General features: G+C 44.8%; 1 protein-coding gene across 1 annotated transcript in view; it reads right to left on the bottom strand.

The window, feature by feature from the left end:
- Positions 1–27,442, bottom strand: part of RHOT2 (ras homolog family member T2) — a 398,937-nt gene that overhangs the window by 56,443 nt on the left and 315,052 nt on the right. Inside the window, exon 16 of the mRNA XM_069210682.1 lies at positions 4,901–4,981. Within this exon, the coding sequence (XP_069066783.1) occupies positions 4,901–4,981 (81 nt within the window). The remainder of the gene's footprint in view (positions 1–4,900; positions 4,982–27,442) is intronic.

Raw genomic sequence — 27,442 nt, 5'->3', positions numbered from 1 at the left:
CATCTAGAAACTTCCTTCTAACAGACTTTGCTGGCTCACCACCATTCCCCTTTCATTAACCAAATGGCAGAACACAGAAAGAGCAATTTCCTACTAAAAGGTTCTCACAGGAAATCTAAGGGGAGCCCTTTATCCATCTTCCCACACTCCAGTGTATAGGGATCCTTCCTAAGCTTTAGGAAAGCATGCAATACAGTCCACTGTCTGGGGAAGCTGCACTCTAGCCTCAATCTTCTGCCATGTAAAACCAAGGGCAATCCATAATAGATCCTGTTGATGTGAGCAACAATACACTCTCAACAGTATGAAGACCTGCTATGATCTACACTTCATACAAGCTCACTTGATGGGCACGTAAGTGTCAGCACAAGGGGCTGGGTGCCATATATAAGATGTTCAGTTAGTAGCTTGTCTGAAGCAGAGAGAACATGGTACCTAAGCCAGATGAAACCTGCATTGGATGGGGTGAAAGACATCATTGTGGCTAACATTCTAAGACTAATGCATTTGAGTTGGAAGGTTCAGTCCCATCTCAAATGACGGCCGAAATCACCCTTTTATCACTAAGGCCAATGGGATCCTACACCCTGGATATTCCTTGCTACCAAAGTATCTGAGAGTTTGGTGTTAGGTGGTCTCAGGCCTGTAAAACATGTCTTCAAATTTTGAAGAGAGGGCCTTCTTGAGCAACTGTTTTTCTACTCAGATTATCGCAGATCCAATTTTGATATTATTAGGCGGGTCAATGCATCTTGGTTTAGCATCCAGGGCAGCAAGGGGAGGGTGGTTTATAGCAACATTGTAAACAAGGTCTATAACTACATTTAACTGTCTCCAAAGATCCACACATTTTGAAAATTGGATGAATAAATTATAATTGGTCTAGAAGAAAGAGGCAATCTATGCGAAACAAGTGGGAGGGATGTGCAAATTCGATAAAATATGGTCACTATTCAAAGATTGTTTACGAGCAACTTCATATCTATTTGTTAGGATTTAAATATATGTAACACGTTACTCAAGTGATGAGTATGTAGAAATCAGAAGAAATAAAAAAGTAAGAATTCCCCTTTTATGAAATGCAACATATTGTGCATTATATAATAAATATATTCTCACCCTTAGAAAACCTAAAAAATAAAAAACAAATATGTTCACAAACTAAAAAAATACCATTATTAACTGCTCACTTACAAATGACTACAAATGGGCTTGTTTCACCTTCCGTGCTAATACACTGTATTCTCCATGCCCCAGACAGGGCAAAGTACAAATCTCCTCAGCAACACAAACGCATCCAGCTCTTGAACCAACCAGTTCCTATATTACACCACCTAGCTAGCTTCAAGAGTACCTTTGGGCCACTGGACGAATTTTAACACTCAATCCACGTCAGATGGCACTATGCTCGAGGAAAAGTTCTGAATTCAACATTTGTATCAGGCTGGTTCGGAGACCGTGCTCCACTCACAGCCTCGTTTTGGGTCTACGTACACAATGGAGCACTTTGCAACCTTACTAGACAAAGTTTGAGCCGAAGGGTGAAAATCCTTTATGGTGGAAGCTGAATTTAAGCTATGCTTCCTAAAAAGAATCATTTTACTTCTTGACCATTTCCCACACCTCAACTAAGACCCCATGAGTATATTGTAGAAGAATGTGCTGACTTCAAGCAAGCAGGGGTTTCTGTGCTTCCAACCTCCTAGTACTATACCACAAGGAGTGCACAGAAACATAACTGTTTTTACACGTCTTTACCCGTTTAAAATTTATAAGAACACTTGCAACTGACAATACTCTTTTATAAACTGACTTGTACAAGAATGTAAAATGCTCCTAAGGGCTTTATTCGATTGCAAAGCACTTTCCTGTAGCATGCTTTAGAATTGTGAATAAGGATGCCTAAAATTGAGAGTATCGGCTTCATCGCATTAAGGCTCATCGTAGACCATCAGTCCCTTTGCTAAAAAATTTTTGTTGAGCCTCCTAAAAAAAGAAAGATTTGCAGATAGCGGATCCACTGAAACTTCCTCGATTAGTTATAATTGTATTTCTTCTTCATGTAGGTTGCAAATGCACTGTGGCTTAAGTAATATCACAACAATGTCTAGAACCCAGGCTTTCAGTGGGCTGCATAAGTGCAGTTAATCATTCAATGCCCTCAATATACAACGTGGCTAATAGGTGTCAAATCAGACAATATATTAGTTTACAAAATCTAGTTTAGGAATTGTATGTGCCTTTAAGACGTCAGTAGTGAGGTGGAAATTTAGTTCCTAGCGTCACTCAGTGTTATATTATGTATATTTGTGAAATGCACTAACAACAGTAAAGTTATCCTTGCGTTGAGCACGTGTGTGTGCTTAGCCCTTCCTACGGTAGGTTGGTTATTTGAAAAGCCAGGTCTTCAGCTCCTTGTGGAAGTCATGGAGGATGATCCTCTGATGTGGAGTTGAAGGATGTTCCACAGTGTAGGAGAGATGTAAGAGAGCACCTGTCCTGATTCGTTTTTGTGTATGTCTGGGATGTGTGCAGGAGGAGGTGTATGGTGGAAGAAGTTGAGACTGTTCAGGTAGGAGGGGGCGTTAAGTTGTGTAGTGCTTTTAAAATGTGTGGGAGTTTTAAATGGGTGTATGTGTCGGGAGCCAGTGGAGCTCCCTGAGGTGTGGTGTGATGCGAGCTCTGTGTGGGAGGGTGCAGATCAGTCTGGGTACCAAGTTGTGAATGGTTTGTAGTCTTCTAGTGAGTTGTTTCTTGATCCTGGCATAGAGGGGTTTCCTATACTTTAACTTGCTGGTGACTAGGCATGAGTGACAGCTTTTCTAGTGCTGCTTGGGAGCTATCTGTATATCTATCTGAGAATCTTCAGAGTGTAGAAGCAAGATGCAGTGATTGGGTTGACTTGTGCTTTCATGTCCAGTTTGTTTTTGATTATTCAGAAGTTCCCTGTCCTGGGTGCTGGGTGTGGGTCAGAGTTCGGCTGGCCACAAGTTGAATTCCCATGGTGAGGTGTTTGTGCCAAAGATCACTACTTTTGTCTTGTAAGTGTAGAGCCCAAGACTATTTGCTTTCATCCACTAACCAACTTTGGTCATGCAGACGGTGATCTTGTGTATTTTTGTTGGGGGATCTTGTCTGAGATGGAGAGTATGAGTTGTGTGTGGCTAGCTTCGGAGACAATTTTGATGTTATGTATGAAGAGGATGGTGTCCAGAGTGCTAATGTATGCATTGAAGAGGGTGGGGCTGAGAGATGAACCTTGACACTCCACAGATGAGTTTGCAGCCACCAAGAAGTAAGGTGCTTGTTTGGTAGTGTTTGATGTAGATCTAGCGTGTTGCACAGGAGTACTTCTTTACCTTCTGTTGTGGTCTGCTTTGAATGGTTGTATTGCTGGGTTGCACTAGTGGTGTAGTGTCAATATATTTTCATAGGCATCTACTGGAGGTTGTCATCCTTGTGGTCAGAAAATGGCTCCAATCTCATGTACAGTTTCCAGAGGGCTAATGATTAAGTGCTTTCCTAGTCATGGCGCTAAGTCATGTTGGTATGGTAAACTAGTGTGACTTGGTTTTGCGCATGATGGGGAGCAAGGCTGCACTTTTTAGTGTGAGTGGGTGGTGGAGCGTGTTGTTCATCTGGGTTAGGTTTGCTGCTTGTGGTAGATGGAAAATTGTGAGAGTTTATAGTGTCTGTGTCTGTGTCACCTGCTTAGTTTACTAGCGTGCTCCGGACATCAGGAGACTGTGTACAAGTGTTGTTATGAGAACCGGTTTTATGTTGGAGTATAGTCAAGAGAGTTTTTGGTTGAGGTGATGCAAGGTTAAACTTTCCATTGTTGTACTGCTCGTGCCTTTAGTATATACTTAGGGATGACGGGGAAAGCCTTTGTCAATGGAAGCCAGTGGATTCTGTATTCTGGCTGTCGTGTGATCGAGAGTCCATGATTACATGTCCTGCATGCATAAATGTTGGGTGGTGTCATTGTGAGTGTGCAGACATGTGGTTGTATGGCCTCATGTCTGAGGCTGTTGTAAGACTTGCACCTCTTGTACTGCTGTGCAATGGTAGTCAAATTTGGTATACGGTAGTCAAAACCTATCTGTTGCCTTCTTTATTTCTTTGACATGAGGTGTGGGAATACTGATGCCTTGACCTGTCACAGAGTTTCTGTGACTTTGTGTTGTCTTTGTGTGTCTGCATCGGTATTGGAGAGATTAACATGTCTTGTTGGGTGAATGTGTACGCTAGACATGTTGGAGACAGAGTGACTGAATGGCTGTCCCTGTACTGTATAAGCAAAGGAATGGATGATATTTGTTTGGCTGCTTGTAAGAAAGGGAAGTGTGCACTATCATGTGTGTCCCCATTCCCTATATGACTGAGCTGTTGTCTGGAATGTAGAGAATGATGTAACAGAATGTTGATTGGAGGTGTGGAGTGGAAGCTAGAAGATAAAGATACTTGGAGGGAGGATAGATCCCTGCCATGACCTGCCTACTGTTGTTTTAACCTAACAGCCAACCATTAAAAAAACCTACCTCCTACCTGAATGGCTACAGGGTATCAAGACTCTGCTTCCAAACTACAGCACTGTCCTCAAATATTGGAAGAGCTCAATTCCTCAGTGATATCATCAATACGTCACACTACAGCAGCGTCTATGACATAATGCTCTGCTATTTCTGGGTTGGTTTTAGGGACCTGCTCAAGTTTCATATTTATAGACATGACTGTGAGGGCTCCTTAATTATTATAACCATTAAATCAATAGTTATAGCAAATCCCTATTTATTGTACCAGTTTCCGACATTAATGATTATAAATCAGTCAGACTAACTGTCTTTAAATATGTTTGCTCCCCATTTGATCTCAATGTGTAGCCAGTCATGAAACTTACTATCAAGTACTTATCCTGACCACCGACTTGTACAGTGTTCACAGCATATAAGGACAGATGGTCGGTGAGGCTCTGCTGTGCCTACAATCAGAAAGGAAAGAAGAAATTGTTTCAGAGATGAGATGACATAAGAAAGGTGTTCCAAGAGACAGGCACAAGAACAATTTCAGCCTATAAGTCACGTCTACTTTACCAGATTACAGCAGTCATATACGGCACCTACATTCCGATAAGAAAGTTGTATACACTCTAAGATAGGCTTCAAACATTGGGCAAAAAGAAGTCATAGGATGAGCACATTTTCAAACACACACCAAATGGCTCTATTGACTCTTTTTCATGTTTATGTACTAGCTAAGCATGCCATAGTTTACAGACACTCAGTCATGGATGAAAATGAACCATAGAGGGCTATACCGTCCATTAAATGCCTGCTCCAGCATTTTAGGTCAGAGCTAAAGGCAAGGCCCTATAACAAAGGAGGGGGGCTTTAATAGTCAGTATAGCCTGCTATGGCCGCCTATAAGGCTTTTAGAATATTCCACCCCAAGAGGGCAGAATGCTGTAACTGACAAAAAAAAAATCTCCTGGGAGATTACAACCCCTCAAGCAATCAAGGCATCAGACGCTTTGACAGCTTTTGCTGAGTGTGCCTGGTTGTTACAGGCATGAGTGCACATAGCAAAATCTGTGAAAGAGGCCAACAGTCAACCAAGTTCTCCTTAGGCTCGGCCAAACTCATCTTTTGGCAGAAACAAGGGAGACAGAAGTGGAGCAGAATTCCCCTTCCTGCCTTCCGAGACTCCACTGACAACGTGAGCAACAGGAGGAGCAAGAGGCGACTGCTCGCTGAGTGCTCTGCTTCTCGCTTTCCCTTGCATAATCCACAAGCTCTGGCGAGAGAAAGAGAGATGCAGAGGCTATGGATTACGAGAATAAGAGAGCAGAGAGCCCATTACAGGTTTTATAGGTCGCTACTGCTCCATTGCCTTCAATGGAGCTCTTAAAATCCCAATGTTTTAATATAGCCTCATAGCGCACTCATATGGGTTATACTGGTTGTTAAAAGCCCCGAACTCCATTTATATGTCCAAGGTGCAGGCTGTCAACAACCAGTATAGCCCAAGACATACGGGCTATAAGTCTATTAGAACATTGCACCCACTCTTGGTAGAGTGTTCTAAATTAAAAAGAGAGAAACAGAAAGCCAAACTTTGGATTGTTTGTGCAGAAGGCTCTTACCAACCATGATAATCCCTGAGTCACTACACGGTCTTCATGGCGCTCCCAACATCCAAATGTTTTAATAATGCTGTTGCAATGTGAATCACAACAACTAGAAAATGTTTCCTACCAGGAATAGACTCTTGAGGCCATAGGTGATGCCAAAGTGGTGTAGTAACGAAGAGCAAATCCCACAACATATTGAAAGCTTTGACAAACGCGTTTCGGCGCTCAACCTTTATCAATGTCGAAGCAGCCTGCATTCTCTTGCTGTTTAAATACAGAAGTTATTTTAATTGGTGAAGCAAGGTTAACTGCATGGAACTTGTGTTAAAGACTTTATTCGGTATGAAATAATTCAACCCTTAGATCACGTAAACAACAATATATAACCCGAGATAGCAATAAAACAATAATATAGCAATAATCATAAGATTAAAAACAAATAAAATCCTTATTACCAAGGATAACAATGTAAAAAATTCTTTAAAAAACTCTAAATGACTGCGCCAAGTAATGGCTCCCCTAAGAACAATCCCAACCCCCTCCACACCAATGCATCTGAAGCCATTTGCAACCACATAAAAGCAGGACGATATTGCACAAAACCCTTTGGCCTCAACAAGGGTAATAAAAAACGACTTCTAAAAGGTGCATAAAAGACACAGAATAATGTAAAATGGGACATGGTCTGCAGGGACACCCCGTCACAAGGACAAGGTCTGATAGATTTTTCACCATACTGGCCTAATGGGAAACATATATTACTTCTAATGATTTCCAAGCCAAATCGAGTGATGAGAGTTCTTTCCCTCAGATCATTTATCGCTAAGAGATAAGGCTCAGGGCCCACCCCCAACTTTAACATAACAAAATCCCTGACCGATTTTTTCGCTAGAGCCTCCCCCTCTCTTTTAGCCCCCTGAATTCTCAAAAAATTATCCTTTACCCAATTTTTATCACGGCTAGTCAGACCCTCAGGAGTGTCAAACAAGTCAAGCCGCCCCAAATCGTGTGCTGCCTTTCTTATATACGTCAGCCAGGGAATATATTTTACATTGTCATAGGCCAAACAGTCCCTTAAAATCTCTCTATTAAAAGTGGCATATTCATTACTCCAAATCGAGATCCATAGCAAGAGGGGAGCCAGATGAATAGTGTCTTGTACAAACTCAAGATTTAGTTCTAGATGCAGACAAAAACCAGAGGTATTTTGACCAACACCCAATAGCCTTCTACAGAAACGATTTTCTTCAACAATGGGGGCTCGGATATCCATATACCACCAGAGTGCTGCACCATACAATAGGACAGGGAGACATTTTCGCCTGTAGAATTCAAGCAGAGGCTTAATAGGTTTACTTCCTACTCTTACAGCAAAATCAAATATGGCACCAACTGAGGCATGGAAGAGCATACTCCTTCTGGCAATACAGGGTTTCCATGAACCTTTATCGTCAAAAACCAACCCTAAATATGGGAATTCATGAACCCTGCAAATAATTTGATGTTCAACCTTTAGCTCCCCACCCTACTCAAGGGTCTACCACATACCATAAAATGTGATTTCTTATAATTAATCTCTAGACCCAAGCCTGACATGTAAGAGGCATAAGCTCTAACTACATTACGAAGGACATTCATAGTGCGGGCCATGAGGACCGCATCATCCGCGTACATCAGCACAGGGACATTAGTGCCATTCACCTTAGGGACATCCCTACAGTGTTCCACCAAAAAATCCGACAATCGATTTGTGTATAAAAGGAACAGAGTGGGGGCCAAAACACAGCCCTGGCGAATGCCGTTTGTGAGCTTAAAAGCCTCGGAACATTCCCCGTTTATCCCCACCCTCACATTTGCAGCCGATCCTGAGTGGAGATACCGGAGTAACTCTACAATATAAGAATCTATCCCTAACTGACTTATCCTTTTTCACAGTATAGACCGATTTACCTTGTCAAAGGCACAACTAAGGTCCATAAAGGCAAGATAGAGGGTGCCCTTCCTGGCTTGCGTATATTTCCCAATCATCATCAGAAGATTAAGGCACTGTTCACGCATACCAAGACCTTCCCTAAATCCGTACTGGTCCCGGCTCAAAATGTCCTTTTCTGCCAACCAAACCTTAATACGCCTTAAGATGATCCGTCCCAAAATCTTCACAGAAGAATCAAGTAGGGAAATGAAGCGATAAGACTTAGGATCATTCCGATCCCCCTTTTTAAAAACTGGGATGATACAAGCCCTTCTCCAGGAGGCAGGAATTCCCACAGTAACTGCTGTATTAAGAACATTTAAGAGAACAGGTGCCCATAACTGGGGACAAGATTTATACAAATCCATGGGGATGGAAACCAGGCCCAGGGCTTTATTACTAGCACTACCCTGGAGTGCATCAATAACCTCCTGGAACGAAAACCTGATCGCTAGATTGGGAACCACATCACAGCCTTTCATACCAGGAATAGACACTTGAGGCCATAGGTGATGTCAAAGTGGTGTAGTAACGAAGAGCAAATCCCACAACATATTAACACATCAAACAATGAGAAAGCTTTGACAAACGCATTTTGGCGCTCAACCTTTATCAATGTCAAAGCAGCCTGCATTCTCTTGCCGTTTAAATACAGAAGTTAATTTAATTGGTGAAGCAAGGTTAATTCATCAACAGGATAGATGCACTCATTGACTTAGCCCTCAATGGCCCATAAGATCACTGTGGCGGCCATCTTAACCTGTACAAATTTCATAATACTTTCCTTGTATTTATACAGAATATGGGTGTTCATCGATCAGAATCAACCATAATCTGCTTAGTATCTACGATACATAAAACTCAAAATTCATTGATATTATAAACATAGCAGTTTAAATTAACACTCTAATCAAATATTATTTAAAAAATATACCACTGCCATCCTGGTCGGTGGCAGTCTGTCTAATGTGTGGATGGGTCTGTGGTTGGCTGTATGCGTGGTTATATGGGTGTGTGAGTGAATGTATGGGTGTGTGAGTGGGTGTGTGAGTGGGTGTCTGAGTGGATGTGTGAGTGTCTGTATGGGTCTTTGTATGGGGCTGTGAATGGCTGTCTGAGTACCTGCAAAAAAACTGAGTGGGTGTGTGAGTAGCTGTATGGGTTGGTGACTAGGTCTGTGAGTGGCTCTATGCGTCTGTGATGGGTGTGTGAGTGGTTGTATGGGCCTGGGAATAGGTGTGAGAGTGGCTGTTTGGGTCTGGGAGTAGGTGTGTGAGCCGTTATGTGGGTGTGTGAGTGGCTGTGTGAGTCTGAGAGCGGATGTGAGAGTAGCTGTATGGGTCTGTGAGCAGGTGTCTGAGTGGCTGTGTATGTGTATCAGTATCTGTGTGAGTGACTGGGCCAGACCGGAACTTCACCTACCAGCTTATCCAACAAAGGTCCACAGTTTTGCACAAAATGTCTACCCAAACAGGTTAATTAGGCAGTGTGGTGAAGCAACCCCAGAGAAACAGCGAAGAGTAAACAGGCACCACAGAAACTAATCCTGCATTTGGATTTCTCTACAGGGTCGAACAAGGTATGAGCGAAACAGAAAGAAACTGAGATGACAAACCACCCTCTCTAGTATCACTGACCACACCTGCTCTTTTTTTCACTGCCTGTAATATTCGCTTATCTCCTGCCTTGTCACATTTATTGATTCAACCCTCAACCCTTTAACCCACTTGCCTGTCTGTCTTATCTGTTTATCCAGACAGAATAATTTACTCTTAAATCAGCAGAGTATCACATTCCAGGGCAGTCTTAACCAGAACAGCTCCTGTGCGAGCATAATCATCCAATTAAGAGCCTCAACTATCATTAGTGGCGCAGCCTCTCACCCGGTGTAAGGAGCAGAGAGCACTGCACCTCAAGGAGCTGGGCTGAACCCCACCTCCCGCACCACACACAAAGTCATACACACTCCTCCCAGTGCCCCGAGAGACAGCGTGAGTTCAGGATAAATTTTGTCCAGAACAACTCCTATAGAGGCCCACTTTAATACGGGGGGAAATCCACCCATTGTACAGAAAAATCCATTAAATATTTGGGTACTGCAGTTGCTCCAGATGGGGCTAAAACATACAAAGCATGACAAAGGTACAGATCATGCGTGGACCCAGGGGGTCATTCAAAAGAACCACCAAAGAAAGATCAGCAGGTTGGTGCATGTGCTGCACAGATCAATGTAGATCGTGAGGCTCTTAGGTTCGCAAGAGCTTGTGTAACTATGTTAATTAGGTGCTGTAAAAATGACATGATCATGATGAAGCCGATCCAGCCTGGCTCAGCCTATCATCCTTCTAAAATGGACAAAACAGGTCTTTGAATTAAATAATATTACAGCTACCGAACATACCTAAGGACTCTAACGACTGTGGTGCAAACCCTGCATAATGCATGTTTTATGAACCAACTAGTAGCACAACATCTGGCAGATGGATGGGTCAATGAATGGAAGAGAATCCTGGGTGGAGTTCACTGCTGTGGCAGATCGTGACAGCCTTGGGAACAGCATCTATGAAAAGAATGTGGATCTGAGCCGCTAGAAATGCCCCGTGACTGAGAATATGACGGTGCACTAGCACCATACAGTGCCATCAGAGAGCAGCACTACCTCAGTCTCTTGTCAGAAGCCTTGATGTGCAGTGTGACATTGCCAGTTGGCTGAGATGTTGGTTCCCATGATAATGGCACTCGATTGAAGCATTACACTTCTACTTTGTCTCCAGACACTGGAAATCCCTGGCAATCTGCATAAAATGCATCCCCTTTGGGGGCTGCTGGTCTTCAGATACGTTTGTACAGAATGGTGCTAGGTTAGTGATAAGTAAGTATATTTTAACTAAGCAGTTTTGTGTTTTACAAGTTTTCTCGCACACTCAAAAAGAATATAGAAGGTAAGCACTTTACGCGGCCAGCCAAGGATCTATAGTGCCTAGAATGAATAAAGCATAATATGATCGAACACCACTTAGTGCTTGCAAGTTTGGGCTCAAGTCTGCAGGTCTGGCATTACCAAAACACTGTTGTAGGGAAACTTAATATGAAAAAAAAAAAAACAAGACTCCTCTCGTCAAGGCAAACACAGCTTTTTACTGACGCGGTAGGGAGAGTAGCTATCTCCATACAGGTAAATAGCTGGTCTCAATTTGCTGCTTCACAGGCAGCCACTTATATAGCAACGTGAACAATGCTTATTATAAAAGGTCACATAATAAGTTAATTAGCAGTTACATGTTTATTACAAAAAACTGCACATCACCGGTGCCTCAAAACCTTTAACCTACTACTTAATATATTCTTTACTGCAGTTCTAGCAATGCTTAACAAACTAACTATTCACTACTATTGAATGCATGTGTATTTGCATGCATGTTTTATTGCTCTGCTCCCAAGATCTATCATCAGATTCTGTGTACCCTTGGCTAATTCAGTCTCCTTCTACTATTCTTCAATCATGTTTTTAATGAACTGGGACAACAGAATATGTGCCTGTGTGCTAAGACCATAAATTCCTTCAAGCTTGCAAACATAGATTTTCCTTGCTGATCATGCATTCTATTTTCTAGTGAACTCTTCACCTCTCTAGCATCACAACAAATTTAACGCCTACACTGCTCATTCACCACATATGCTTTTATATAGTTTTCTACCGATGTCTGATATAGTGTTTTTTCTTCGCATTTCATTTCCTCTCCAACATTCCCACCTCTAGTTGCTATTTCAACTACTGCATCTAAACCATGGTCTGCACTTGCCAATTGGCACTAGGTAATATATATTGCACTGAGCATCTACTATTCGTGTTGGTGTCTTAACTGGAAACATCCCTCCCGCCTTTGTACTGATCTTTCTGCAACATGCTAAAATTAATTGAATACTAAAACATATCAATAACAGGACCACAAGAACTGGAGCAAGGCTCCCAACAGTCCCCACATCCAGGATAGCAGTAAAGACAACCACCCACAAAGCCAATTATTTGGGGCACCTCCTTCATTTTATTTTCTTCTGTAGATTATGACCTCTGACAAAGTTCCAATGTCCGCATCATCTGCTGGGACATAAGTACAACAAGCAGTCCCAATCTTTGCACATACCCCTCCTTCCATGGCTATCATAAGGTCAAAAACGTAATGGTGCTATATTATCATCATTCTCATAGCACAAAGTTCTTCCTTTATAGCAATAAATTCTTCTTTCATAGTATTTATAGATTCATATGTTCCCATCAAGTTATCTGTAGCCATCAAGCAGTTGTCTTTGCCTGAACAAATGGCAGAATACTTCCAACGAACAAATGCACATCATTATATAACCAGTACTCTTGGGGAACATCATTCCAAGTGCCATAATACTGTGCAGTTCTTCTCCTTCTGTGATGATGTAACATACTACTATACTCAGTGGGCGGGCGTGTTACTCCCAAAAACACTAAAACTAGGACCATTTGTATCCATACTGCATATAGGACAACCTGTTTTCTTCATTCGTAATTTGTCATCCTTAATGTCCTGTCTATCTGTAAAGGTGTATAAAACGTCTGCTGAAGAGTTATATTTTGTGAAACTGTACTACCCTAACATGCATTGGCTGCATTTGTGCCTTAATCCTACACATGTAGAGTTGTAAAAGACAGAGCTGTGCTTGTGGGAACTTCCTTATTTGAATATGACCTATCTGAGCCTGTGGCATGAGGAATTAAAGAGCAAACAAAACATGATTCATTGGTACTCTCTGAACCTGTATCTGACATGTGCCGTTACCACATGCTATCTAATAATTGGGTATAAATACTCTGGGACACATCTTCATATGTAGAGAGTTCTCTTTGTCGGTGTGTGATGGAACTAGTAGAGCTAGAATAAATGTTATATATTACTATGAAAGAGCAATAGTAGAAGTGACAGTAATAAGAAACAAAAAAGGGAAAAGAAAACAAAAATACATAACTTTTGTTTTGCTGATTAAAAAAAAAAATTGTCCAAAAGCGGAAAACTGTCCAAAGGCACAGGTGGAGGGGTTTTTTTATGGTCACAATCTTCTTCTCCCCTCTTGTTCCATTTAGATCGCTGGTGGTTTTTGGTGTGATGCAGGGAATCAATCAACTGTTGGATAAATAAATCCAATGCTTCCTGCCATCCATCTTGAGGGTAGTGGGGAATAGTCATTGTCATGGTGAAAGGTCCACTGAACTTTGGCTGTCTCCAATTCTGTAAAAACAATTCTGACAAAAACTGTACTGCCTAAGTGCACAACTGGGAGGTCAACCACAGCGGTGGTGCACTTCTCCTTTGCTTTGGTTACCTGTTTGAAAATGAACTTTGCGACTTTGGTTAATTCAGAGAGATAAACATGCATTTCATCATTCAAGATTTCAGCTGTACTTTCTCTGTGTACCTTACTTTTGGTGGCAGGTATTTGCGCATTCATAGGTCCTCTGTCACTATCTGATGAGGTGTCAGGTGATGATCAGAACTAAGTGTGTTCCTAGGGGAGAAGAGCACCAATTTTAAACAATACAACCACTTCTTATGCAACATGGCACACAGCTTGCTGATCTTAATCTTCAACAGGCCATTAAGGTGCTCAACAATGCCACTGTTCCAGGGACGATAAACAGAAGACAGTTTCTGTTTTATCACTATCGTTGTTGTGAGATTTTATTAACAAAGTGTGTGCTATTGTCAGATCTTATATCTTCTGGCATTCGCCAGCTGGGAATCACCTCAGGGATCAGAAAAGCAGCAGCTGACTTAGCATCACAAAGGACACACGGTCCTGCATCAATTCATCGAGAAAAAGCACAAATTATATAACTATGAGATACAGATAGTTGTTACACCTTTCTAACATGTCCACAAAGTCAAGATGGAAAGCTTTAAAAGGACTTTGTGGTTGTGGAATGGTAGAATTTATCACCTTCAACGTGGGATTTGGAGAGAATTGTTGACAAACAGTACAATTATGAAAGTACATGGTAAGCATATTATGTAAGTTGGGAACAAACCAATCTTGTTGTATTTGCATGGACAAATGATCTCTTGAGATGTGGGCTGTTAAATGCAATTGATCAAGAGCTGTCATAAATAAAGCCTGAGTCATCACTGGTTTTTCTGTAGATATTTGCCTCTAAACCCATTCATCCCCTGACTGGGAGCATTCTCTAGTCTCCCATAACGGTTTCTCATGTGGTGGAACAGCTTCCTGCAACTCTCAAACATATAACCTTGCTGTTTCAGCATAATAAGTCCTGACATTGTCAGTGTTAGTGTAGACTCAAATGGCAAGGCAGTCTGGGCCACCAAAACAGTGACATGTTGTGAACCTAATGATACAGGTTGTGTGTGTGTGTGTGGGGGGGTCCTAGCTGCATCTTTAATTGGCCAAATTTCCTAGTGCATTTCCTCATGACACAAAAATGTGTCCATTTGTATGTGTTACACACTTCACAACTGCCACTGCCTGTGGTAACTCAAGTGCCTCTATTTAAGCCTCTAATAGATTCCTTTGCATAACAGGACTTCCATCTGACTTGAGGAAACCTCTCCTGCTTCATCTCGCAATGCTAGAATGTACAGTGGTAGTTACATAAGCCAAATCTGAATATATTGTCATGACTTTTCCTGCTCCTTGCCGAAGAGGCGCTATCAACTCTTCTGCTTGTGCAAAATAATGTGCTGCTAGTGTTAATTGCTTTGCTATGTGGAGTGTGTCTGAAGAATCCTGCTGTTGTGCTCGGACTACTGCTGCACCAGTGTGTCTCACTCCTGTATCCTGATCAATAGTAGAGGAAACATCAACAAATATACAATACTACCATTAACAGGATACTCTGTTGCGTGACTAGATTCATTATTAGGGATATACGTTGCACAGCCATGTGCATCATCCTTCAAAGATTGCAGGGACAGTACAACCTCATATCGTGACACTCAGTGTAGTTGGAGTAGTCTTAGCCTCCTGAATGATGGCAGACACTGCATGTTCTGCATACAGCGTCAAAGGTGCCCCCATAACAATGGGTGCTCTTCTGCACTGCAAAGGCTGCAGTGGGCAGAGCTTGCTTGCAAGGATAATCTCCTCTCATCCCTGAATCCAACTGTTCGGTAAAATATGCAGAGGGTTTGTGTCCTAAGGTTTAATTCTGCGTAAGGACAGCTGTGATAACTTGTTAATTACAATGACAAAAGAGATAAAACTCCTTGGTATAGTTAGGAATCCCCAAAACTGGGCATTTATTATCTCAGTCTTCAATTTTAGGAAAGTCTCCCTCTTTTCTGGTGCCCATGTTATCTTATAATTTCAGACTTTTGCCTGTTTAATAGAAGCCAGCAAAGGCACTATTAAACTGCTGTAATCAAAAACCCATTGTGTCACACAGGCCCTCATTATGACATTGGCGGTCTTTCCTCAAGATTGCCGTGGTGACGGCCGCCAACAGACCGCCACGGAGGTGGCAATTCGCCTGCCACATTATGACACACAAACACAAAACCGACAGAAACCAGTCACAACAACAATTCCGCCAGACCCAACGGAGGTGAAAAACTGTCGGACCCACCACCCTCCCTGCTACTCCAGCAACACACCACCATCCAAATTATGGACCACGAATCCCCAAAGGGGAAATTCAACGGCGGTCATCCATTGGCGGTGCAGACTACCGTGGTAGATCTGGCAACTCCACACCAACAGAAGGCAACATTGGCCAGATCGAAAAACCCACACCTGACACATATACACACACACTGTACTCACCCACCAACAGCACTATAAAACACCCCCCCCCACACAACCCACAATTCTTTGCAAACACGAAAATACTGCTACACCTTGCCAGCCCAAACATTTACAGAACTGCACACAGAAACCATAGCCACCTATACAGCCGTCACACATCACACACCACACCTCAACACCTAACTCCCTCTGCACAATACACCCACTACACAATAGGCATGTCCCCAAAGAAGAACCCCCGTTTCACTGATGAGGATTTGCGGATGATGGTAGAAGAAATCATCAGGTTGAACCACAGCTGTTAGGGGCACAGGTCCAGCAGATATCCATTGTCACGCATCACACACCACACCTCAACATCAAACACCCTCTGCACAACACACACACTACACAATAGGCATGTCCCCAGAGAAGAACCCCTGTTTTACTGATGAGGAGTTGCAGGTGATGGTAGAAGAAATCGTCAGGGTAGAACCACAGCTGTTCGGGGCACAGGTCCAGCAGATATCCATTGCCAGGAAGATGGAGCTATGGCAGAGGATCATGGACAAGGTGAACTCTGTGGGAACCTATCCACGCACAAGGGACAACATAAGAAAGAGGTGGAATGACCTACGGGGGAAGATGCGTGCAGTGGCCTCCAGGCACCATCTTGCCATCATGAAGACTGGCGGTGGCCCCTCACCTCCTCCACTGGAATCACTGGTGGGATAGACACTGGTAAGTCACCATTACCATTACCACCAATGATAGCTGCCTGGCATGTCACCCCCTGACCCCGACTCTCTACTACCCACTCTGTCCCATACAGAGAACCACCCCTATAACAACCCTCATCTGTGTACCCCTGCATGCCCAAACCACTGCACGCACACCCCTCCCAGCTCTGCATGCACACACAACAGTAATGCTTGAGCAGCATGTAGCATTACCAATCCCACAATCCATCACCATCGCCTAATCAAAGGTGGAAGGACAACACCCATCCCATAGGGAAAGTCAGAAATGCTGAATATTTAACTGACAATGACTGTAACAAATCTTTTACATGGCCACAGGTACCCCAGCCAATGGCAGCGGCGAGCAAGTGCCACAGCAACCCAGTGCTCCACCAGAAGAAGCCCTCAGTGATGACAGCAACTCTGGATGTCTTGATCTGGATGATCTCCCTGGCCCATCTGGGCCACTGGTCAGTCTGGTTCCACAGCCAACACCCGGCCCATCACAGGGCCCCTCCCCATCCCAATCCAACACCACAGCAGCCACCCAAGGTCCCCAAAGCTCTGTCCCAGGACACGTTGATCAACAGTGTGCCCACCTGTACAGGGACCTGAATCAACATCACACAGGCAAGACGATGAAGGCTAAGGTATCATTGGGAGTGGGTACACAGTTCAGGGGACACAGGCAAAGGGGGCCAGGGCCAATGTGATGGTAGCTGTGCACCAAGGGGAGGGCCAACCCAGGGAACAGACTGCCCAGGAGGCACTTACACATGTCCTGGGAGGGAGCCTACCAGAAATCCCAGGACAGGATGGGCCAGGTGATAACCATCTTGCAGGAGAACCAGTGGCTGCAGGGGGAAGACCACCAGAAGGTCATGCAGCAGTTGCAGGCCTTAAATGTCAACATGGCCTCCATTGCGGGGGTGCTGGGTGACATGGCCAACATCATGTGTGAGTATACAACACACCAGTGGGCCCCTTCCACTAGTCAGTGTACTCACCAGCCATCAAAAACATCTGCTGCAGCTGGTGGACAGGGGGACCAGCCACAAGACTCACAAGCCACCAGCACCCATCCCTCTGCAGCTGAAGAACCACCCGCAAATGTTCCCTGTGACCTAGACAGACACCAGAGACTGTCGCCAAGACCCAATCCACCTCCAGGAAATGAGTCCCTCCTGAATGTCTCCCTTGTGTGCCACTGAGACACCTTGTTCACTTTGGAGCTGCCATTGCTACTTTCCCTATGGCCCCATGGATACTGGACCTGTGCTACAAACCAACTGGGCCACTACACTGAAGATTTTGGCCACCATCTCCCCACACTATTGCACTATACCTTCCTTTTTTGTCACTTCAATAAACACCCTTGAACACAACTGAACTGTTTTGTGCTTTATTAACAACAATATGCAATGTCTTGATCTGCATTATCCTGTGTAAATATCCCGTTGAATCCATCCACCAAATGTGTAAAGCAGTCTGTAGTCATCACATTAGTTCACAGTTGTGACCACACCAACATCTGCGAAAAGGGAAAGCATTAGTGAGAAGTAAAGGAAAACCACGCAAAATGAGTCCCTTTAACATAACAGCCAACATTCAGCTGGCCATTTCTACTCTGTAATTTGCACAGCAATTGATTCCTAACACCACAAGTGAGGAGACACAACCCATTTCAGGCCCTCAACTAAGATGCCACATTTTCAGCTATGCCATGTTGTCAGTATGTCAATCTCTCATCTGGACCACCTAGTCAGGGTCACATTGTCAGGGAAATTGAAGTCACAGAGCGGTTGTGTGCACATTATAAGTCAAATGACATTCCTATCGACATATGGTAAGTACTGTATGGGATGAGGACACAGTTTGATGTAGGCTTGTATCTGAGAAAGCTGAACTACTGACACATTGCTTGGGCAGAATAAGCTTCTTCACGATCACCATAACAATGTCACAACTGACCACAGAAGGAACAGTGTCAGGTCACATAATGCACACATTTGTGCTTGGCACAACTCAGCAGCCACACAGCACTTAACTGTAATGAAGGTATGAACAGAAGTTCTGTCTTACCTGACTTTCATTGGAAGTACTGCTGTATCCGATGTGTCCTGTTGTCCACATTCTCCTCCTCCTCCTCCTCATCACTGTCTTCAGTGTCTGCTGCTGCCACAGGTGCATTATCTCCCCTCTCCTCCTTCAGGAATGGCACATGGCGCCTGTGGGCCAAATTGTGCAGCATGCAGCAAGTCACCACTATCTGGCAGACCTTTACAGGGGCATAGATTAAGGATCCAAAATGGAGGCACCGAAACCTGGCTTTCAGTAGCCCAAAAGTACGTTCAATTATCCTTCTGGTACGCCCATGTGCTTCACTGTACCAATATTCTGCCCGTCCTCAGATTCCTTACTGTGGTCAACAGCCAGGACAGGTTTGGGTAGCCTGAGTCACCTTGAAGTAGTGAGAGACACACATTACTCATGAACAATAGCACAGAGTACAACTTCAGGTGGCATACAGGGACATACATTGTGTGAAAACTCAAGCTCACCTATGATTTTTTTTTTCTCTCTCTCTCTCTCTCCCTCCCTCCCATCACCTGTGGGACACTGCTATTCCTCAATACATAGGCATCATGCACAGATCCAGGGAACTTGGCAGTAACGTGGGAGATGTATTGATCTGCAAGGCACACCATATGGACATTGATTGAGTGGTAACTCTTCCTATTCCTGTAGGCCAGGTCATTTGTCCTAGGAGGGACCTAGGCAATATGGGTCCCGTCAATGGTCCCAATCACATGTGGTACGTGTCCCATGGTGTAGAATGCAGCCTTCATAGTGGGCAAATCTTCACTCTGGGGGAATGAGATATAGCTGCTCATATGTTTCAAAAAGGCAGCCAAAACTCTGTTAAGCACATTCAACAACATTGGTTGTCACATTCCTGCTGCCAAGCCCACAGTCTCCTGGTAAGAACCACTTGCCCAGAAGTGGAGCACTGACAGAACATGTACACTCAAGGGAGTATTACTACAGTGCTATGGATGGCAGGCATCAAATCTGGCTCCAATTGACAACACAGTTCGGTAATTGTGGGCCGGTCCAGGCAATAGGTCATTATGATGTGCTGTTCCTCCAGCGTAGCCAAGTCCACTAGGGGTCTGTACACAGGTGCTTGCCTCCTCCTCCACAGTGGTTGGTATCTAAGTAAATCAAACATGAGATATGTGTGAATGCATGGAGGAAGGGCACACAATGTCACAGGACACAGAGCAGTCACATCCGATATACTCCAACAATGATTGTAATTTGCACTGGTGTCCTAAAAATAGCAATACTTTTAATTGGGCATTGTGTCTCACTGATGTAGTCTGAGTAGTGTATTGTGATTAGTAGCATCCCATTTCACATGTTCTGCAACTACTCATCTGCAAGTAGTGCACTGAAATGAGATCTCATTTGAGTGCCAGAGTCTAGATTTATACCAAAGTATGTAGAGGACTGGAATTATCTTGGTGTCCACCATTGGTACCTATGACACACATTAAATAGACTGCCATGAGTACCAGCATTATGAATTGACAACGGCCTGTCCTGTATGCAGGGATAGGTGGAAGTGACCTCACTCCGCCGGCGTTCGGCATCATGGCGGAAGGCGGTCTGCGCCACTGTGCAACTCCTCATTGGTTAACACGGAAGTCTATGGAGCACAGGAACCAATGATGATCACCGCCGGCGGTGACAGTGTTCATCGCCGCAGACGTGACCAACATTTTCTCTATCCCACTTCACTCGATTCCTGAATCTCAACACATTCATACCTTAACTGCGTGTGCTGCTGTGTCCGGTGTCTGGAACGCGTGATGGCACCTGTGCTACATGGGATAGGGCCCCGCCTTCACATCGAAGGAGCTGGAGAAGCTTGTGGATAGGGTCCTACCCTTGTGTGGGAAGTTGTATGGGCCTCCAGATCAACAGGTGAGCCCCTTTTGGGTACTTTGGGTACGACATGGCTCTATGTATATGTATGTGTGTGCTGCCAGTGTGTTAATTGGAGATTGTAATTTTGCAGCATGCAATGTGTACGCAGAGGAACAAGTAATGTGTGAGGTTAATGTGGGATCCATGCAGTATGTGAGCCACTGCTGTAACAGAATGGAGTGTAAATTTCATGGTGTCCTTTTGTCTGTGTTCGCTATGCAGGTCAGCGTCCATCAGAAGAAAGGGTTATGGTGTGCCATCGCCAAGGACGTGCAGACCCCGGGGTTATATATCCAGCGAAGCACCCACTGCAGAAGAAGGTGGGAGGACCTGCGACGCTGCACCCGGAAGAATGCGGAGGCCCAGCTGGGGACATCCTCCCAATGAGGGAGGGGTGCCCGTCAGACCCTAACCCACTAATGGCCCGCATACTGGCGGTGGGCAATCCTGAGTGGGATGGGAGCCTGAGGGCAGCACAGCAGACACAAGGGGGGTGAGTACACACCGTGTGGAATTCTTGCTTGATGGCTGCCATGTTGTATGGGTGCAAGGTTCTAGTCAGTGGATGGCCCAATATGCCTGTTTAGCTAATCTTGTTGCAGAGTCCTGCTTAGCAATGAAGAGTGGTATGCACATTTGGTATTGACAGGTAGTTGCATACCATGGCAGACATAGCTTAGTGGGTCCCAGTAGGTGTGCAGATGGTAGAGTTTGAGCCCATTTCTGCTGCAGTTCCCAGGCAATGGTGTGGTGCTGTGGTTGGCACTGCATAGTGTTAATTAGCTGTGAGTCATTATGATGTGTATGTCTTATGTGCTGTTGTTGACCCTGTGATCCCTTTCTTTCTCTCGCATTGTCCCTCCTTTTCTTCCCCTAGCCTTGTGTGCATTAGCATCATCCGGCGAAGGAGCAGCGGCACCGGTGAGTGGGGGAGCTGCAGCCCGCTGGACCCAGAAGGCAGAGTCCACTGACGCCGAGGGGGCCAGTGGGTTGGAGGGCAAGGGGTGCACTGCAGGGGAGACAGGAGCCGATACAACTGACTCCGATTTCTCCTCTGATGGAAGATCCCTGGTGGTGGCGGACCCCTCTGGGACCACACCAGCTACGTCATCTTCTGCCACCCCCCATACCTGCATCGCCCTCCCAGTGGCCCCCTACCCAGGTGCCAGTGCCCACTCACCCAGGAGGGTGGTTGTCTCCTTCACCCCAGGCACCTCAGACCCTGCCCCAGTCAGCCCTGCTGTCCTCACTGAGGAGGCTATTACCTCCTGAGATCCATCTCTGTAGGGTAGTCAACTATAGTGAATGCCATCCAGGGGCTGGCATCCCAGATGCAGGAATGCAATGCCTACCTAAAGGACATTCACAGTGGCTTGGCTGCCCTACAGAGATCGTTTCAGGCTCTAGCCTCCTCTTTGACAGCAGCCAGTGTCCCTGGTTCTTCCATCTCCCCTCCAACTACCTGTTCCCAGGCCCAAAGCTTTCTCCCACCACCCATCCCAAGCACACAATCAGACCAGCATGCACCCAAGGTAACAGATACGACTCGCAAAGAGAAGCACAGGCACCACAGATTACACACGAGCACACACACAGCCAACACCCAGGTGCATATACAACAAAAGCCACAGTCACCACTGTCTCCCCATCCTCCTCCTCCCTCAGTCACATCAGCACTCACACCTGCAAGCACTGCTTTATCAGTCCCAGAACCTGCCACTGGTACAGCCTTGCCCACAGCCACAACAGCAGACACAGAGACTAGCACCCCATTCACAGTCACCACCACCATCATCACAACCACATGCAGCACACCCACCTCACTTGCAGACACCACCACAACATACATGCACATGACCTGTTTGTACTCTCCCACCCTGTCTATCCCACTCCAAAAACACAAACACTCCCACTCACTCAACAGCCATCCACCTCACACGCATACTGTACATGCACCTGCAACTTAGTCCAGCACACCTACCCCTCCTACAGCCACTCACTCTACCTCCACTCCCAAACCTTCTCGAAACAGCCCACACCATTGTACCCAAAAAAACTGTTCCTTTCCCGCCTTGCCCTCATCCCTCCCCGTCCTGCACGTAAAAGGAAGGTCCCGCTCCCCCAGCCCAGTACCTCCAGCTCCCAGTCCTCTCATGTCCCTCCATCTGCAGCAAAACGTAGCAGTAAGGGGCACAAGACTACAACTCCGACCCCCCGCTCCAAGCCCACTTCTCTGTCCCCTAAACAAAAGAGCAAGGAACCGGCCCCTCCCAAACCCAAGTCCAAGGACCCTCTCCCAAGAAAATCCCCACCCCCACCTCCCACCTGCCCCTTGGGGTGCCTGACTTCAATCATGATGTCCTGCCCAGTGGAGTGGGCTCTCAGGAGTCAAGTTGGACCTCGTACGTTGCCCTGTGGCTTTTTCTGTACATTGGACTTGCCAACGGCTCTTTGTGTATATAGTTGTTGTGATTTTAATGTAGTCACTATTCCCACAGGAATACAGTGGTTGGACCAAAGGTATGTGTCCAGGCTTTCATTACTTCTGGGTTATGTTGTTGTTGGTTTTCTCAGCAGATTGTTCTTGGTGTGTGGTGTGTGTGTGTGTTGTATGTGTAGGTGTATCACTCTCCGCTCCCTCCCTTGTGTGGTAGGCGGCTGTACTCACAGTCGTCAGCAGCGTTGCTGCTCCTGGACTGCCATCGCGTGGTACAGCATCAGCAGGGCTTCCAGTTTGGGTTCCATGGCGGCCGCGGACTCCTCAGTGTCCCTGAAAGTGAGTGTCTCCTTTATATGATTTGTTTCTGCCAGACTTTTGGTGGCAGTTGTCCCACCCCAGAAATCCTGGCAGTGTGCCATGTCATATTATGGTGGGCGGGGAATGGTGTTCCGCCAGCAGGAAGATGGGAACCGCCATGCTCCGTGGCTGGACCACACTGGCGGTTCAGGTGGTACATTAACTGTATATGGGAGGGATCACCGCCATGGTCATAATTTGGCAGTCTTCACCGCCAGCCTGGTGACGGTACTACCGCCATCACTGGTGTGGCGGTCAGCTGACCGCCAATGTCATAATGAGGGCCATAGTTACAGAGGCCAAGAAACTTCTGCATTCCTTTAACAGTTTCTAGCTCAGTCATTTGACGTAAAGATGCTGCTCTTTCAGGAGTTACTTGTCAGTCAGAAGCGGAAAGTAATCGTCCTAAGTAACGGACCTCTTCCTGACAATGCTGAACTTTGTCTTTTTCTACCTTGTATACTCTATGTACAAGAGCAACCAAGAGAGATATGAATCTTTTCTACACTATTGTTCTGTAGGACTGCAAATGAATATGTCATCACGATACTGCAACAAGGTACTGCCACACTGGAAGTCTGACAGATTATTTTTCACCACTCTGTTAAAAACGCTAGGGAACTTACAATACTCTTGAGGTAAAGAAAAATAGAAATACTGAGTCGGGCAATAGGAATACGCTGTCAAATAATTGTTATCTGGATGAAGAGGGATGTTAAAAAAAAACATTCTGGAGATCTATAACAGAAATATTAAGCATCCTGACACATATTTATTAAAACGATGGAAGGTTCGGGAACAAGTGGAAATTCTGGTACTAATAAATCATTCAAAGGGTGCAGGTCTTCAACTATACGCCAAGTATTACTCTTAGATTTCTTAAGCGGATAAATAGAAGTAGTACAAGGAGACCCTCCAAGGTAAATTACTTCTTCTTCTGGTAACATCTGTCTAGTAGGGGGTGATGACCTCTTCTGCTTCTTTAGAAAGAGGATACAGTCTCACGCTCTGTAGTATATCACCTTCCTTCAGTGTAATTCTAAATGGAGTAGCATTATGAATAAGACCTACATCATGGGGACCCTTAGTCCACAAGATGCCTGGTACTTGGGAAAGATCTACATCTCTGACAGAATCAAAAGCCGTTCTAATGTGGGTGTCCTTAATTCCAATACTGTTCTCAACGGTATGTCATCCTGAAAGACTACAATTGTTTTCATAAAACCATCATCAAACAGCAGATCATTCAGTATTTCCCCAACTATTTTACCTGGCCCAATGAATATAATATATACCCAAAAGACATGGTTATAAACACTTGCTAGCAGAGTGCCATAAGTTGGTGTTATCTCTAATGCCTATATTTGTAATATCAACTCATTGTCAGGTATCCAAGAATATTGTCCTTGTTGCTGGAAAATAAAATCTTTAGGTAATTGGACCTCCCATGCTAGTAACTCAGGTGTTTCTGCTATTATTGTATACACTGCTGTGATGAATATTACCATATGGATAAGTTACTTACCTGTAAATCCTAGTTCTCTTCCAGGGGTATCCTCATCAAAGTCATAAACATTGAATATTCCCGCCCTTGTGCGGGGACCCCGGAGCATATATAAAATATATACACATTATACATGTGTAACACACAGTCATGCAGGCTATCATGTTAAAAACAGGCTAAAATGCTTTATTTCTATGAAGTTTTTTTTTATTTTTTATTTTTAAATACTACAATAGAGCATAAATAAGTACCCAAGCTCCTAAAATTAGGCTTGGGGAAGTAAGCAGTAGCAAACTCTAGTGAAAAAAATAGAGAAAACTGCATTGAAAAACAATGAAGCATTCTTAGCCAATAGGCTGCATGTAGGTTAACACAGGAGAACCATAAAAACTTTGGCACTGTGCCTTTAAGACCCTGAGCACCTCCAGTATCCCACCATGCCTCAGGGGTGAAGGAAAGGTGACAGTTGGTTCACAGTTAGGTCAGTTCTTTTTACGGTGACAGTTTGTATAATTGAATCAAAATACTGTCTGTCCTGCACTTCCAGTAGACGTGTGTCCGGGGAGGAGGGTGGGTTGTTTATGACTTTGATGAGGATACCCCTGGAAGAGAACTAGGATTTACAGGTAAGTAACTTATCCTTCTCTTCCAGGGGATCCTCATCAATAGTCATAAACATTGAATAGATTAGCAAGCCCATCCCTAAACCCAGCGGACTGTCCGATAGAAGTGCAGGAATAGACATGTCTTACGCAAATAAATTCCTTAGAGAGGCCTGCCCCACTTGGGCATCCACTCTTGCATCTGAGTCTAAACAATAATGCCTTGTAAAAGTATGGACAGACTTCCATGTAGCAGCCTTACAAATCTCAGATATAGGAACATTGTTAAGGAGAGCAGCAGTAGCCGCTTTTCCCCTTGTGGAATGCGCTCTAGGCCGCGCTAGCAATTGTCTATTAGCTAGCTGGTAAGTATTAACAATACAAGAGACTATCCATCTTGATATTGTTCGCTTAGATGCTGCTTCTCCTGTCCTTAAATGACCATAGTTCACAAACAAGCGGTTAGAGTGTCTAATCGATTTTGTCTTGTCCAGATAAAATTTCAGCACTCTTTTCAAGTCTAATGAGTGCAATGCTTTCTCAGCCGGAGTTTCCGGATTGGGAAAGAACGTCGGTAAAGTTATGGTCTGATTAATATGGAATTCTGACACCACCTTCGGAAGGAAAGATGGGTGAGTTCGTAGAACTACTCTATTGTCATGAAAAACCGTGTACGGTTCTTTTGCAGACAAGGCCTGGATCTCACTGACCCTCCTCGCTGAAGTAATGGCCACCAGAAAAGCCGTTTTCCACGTAAGGTGTTGTAAGGAGGCCTTATGGATAGGCTCGAAAGGAGGGCCCATAAGTCTTGCTAGGACTATGTTCAGTTCCCACGGAGGAGAAGGCCTCCGAATAGGCGGAAAAACTTTCTTCAAACCTTCTAAGAAATCCTTGACTACAGGTTTCGTAAAGAAGGATTCCTGAGAAGGTGACTTGCGATAGGCAGTAATAGCAGACAAATGTACCTTAATAGATGATACCTGCAGACCGGATTTCGCTAGGTGAAGCAAATAGGACAGTATGACGTCCTCCTGCGCCCGTATGGGATTATGGCCTTGCTGACAGCACCATATGTAGAATCTCTTCCACTTAAAAGCGTAGGAACGCCGCGTGGAAGGCCGTTTGGACTCTTTCAGGATGTTCATGCACTCCTGCGATAGTCCTAGGTGCCCATACTGCAGGAATTCAGGAGCCATGCTGTTAAGTTCAGAGAGGGTAGGTTGGAATGCAGAATCCTGCCCTCCATTCTGCTCAGAAGATCCGGTCTGCACGGCAGCCTCCTGTGAGGTTTTTCCGACAGGTTGAGGAGATCCGTGTACCAGAATTGTCGAGGCCATTGTGGCGCTATAAGAATCATTCTGGTCCTGGATCCGTAAAGTTTGCTGATCACTGCCGGAATGAGGGGAATCGGAGGAAAAGCGTAAAGAAATGTCCCTGACCAGTCGATCAACAGGGCATTCCCTCGAGATCCTGGACGGTAGAACCTGGATGCGAAGTCTGGGCATTTCCTGTTTACATCGTCTGCGAAGAGGTCCAGTTGAGGCCGACCCCATTGCGCGAAGATGTATTCTGCGACTTCGTCGTGCAGGACCCAATCGTGAACGTCCTCCAGGTGTCTGCTTAGAAAGTCTGCTTCTACGTTCTGCTGACCTGGCAGGTGAACTGCTGTGATTGACATTCCTCTGGCCAGGAGCCAATGCCATATCGCTTGGGACTCTCGTGAAAGGGGTAGGGATCTCGTTCCCCCTTGTTTGTTCAAGTAATACATCGTGGTTGTATTGTCCGTCTGTATCAATAGAGTTTTCCCCTGAATTAGCGGTGTGAAAGACTTGAGAGCCAGATGGACCGCTCTGAGTTCTAGCAGATTGATGTGGTACTGCTTCTCCTTGTCTGACCACAGACCCTGCGCTTGAAAAGGACCCAGATGAGCCCCCCAT

This window comes from Pleurodeles waltl, chromosome 10 (genome assembly GCF_031143425.1).
Source record: "Pleurodeles waltl isolate 20211129_DDA chromosome 10, aPleWal1.hap1.20221129, whole genome shotgun sequence".
Classification (NCBI taxonomy): Eukaryota; Metazoa; Chordata; class Amphibia; order Caudata; family Salamandridae; genus Pleurodeles; species Pleurodeles waltl.
This window is presented reverse-complemented; position numbering and strand designations above follow the sequence as displayed.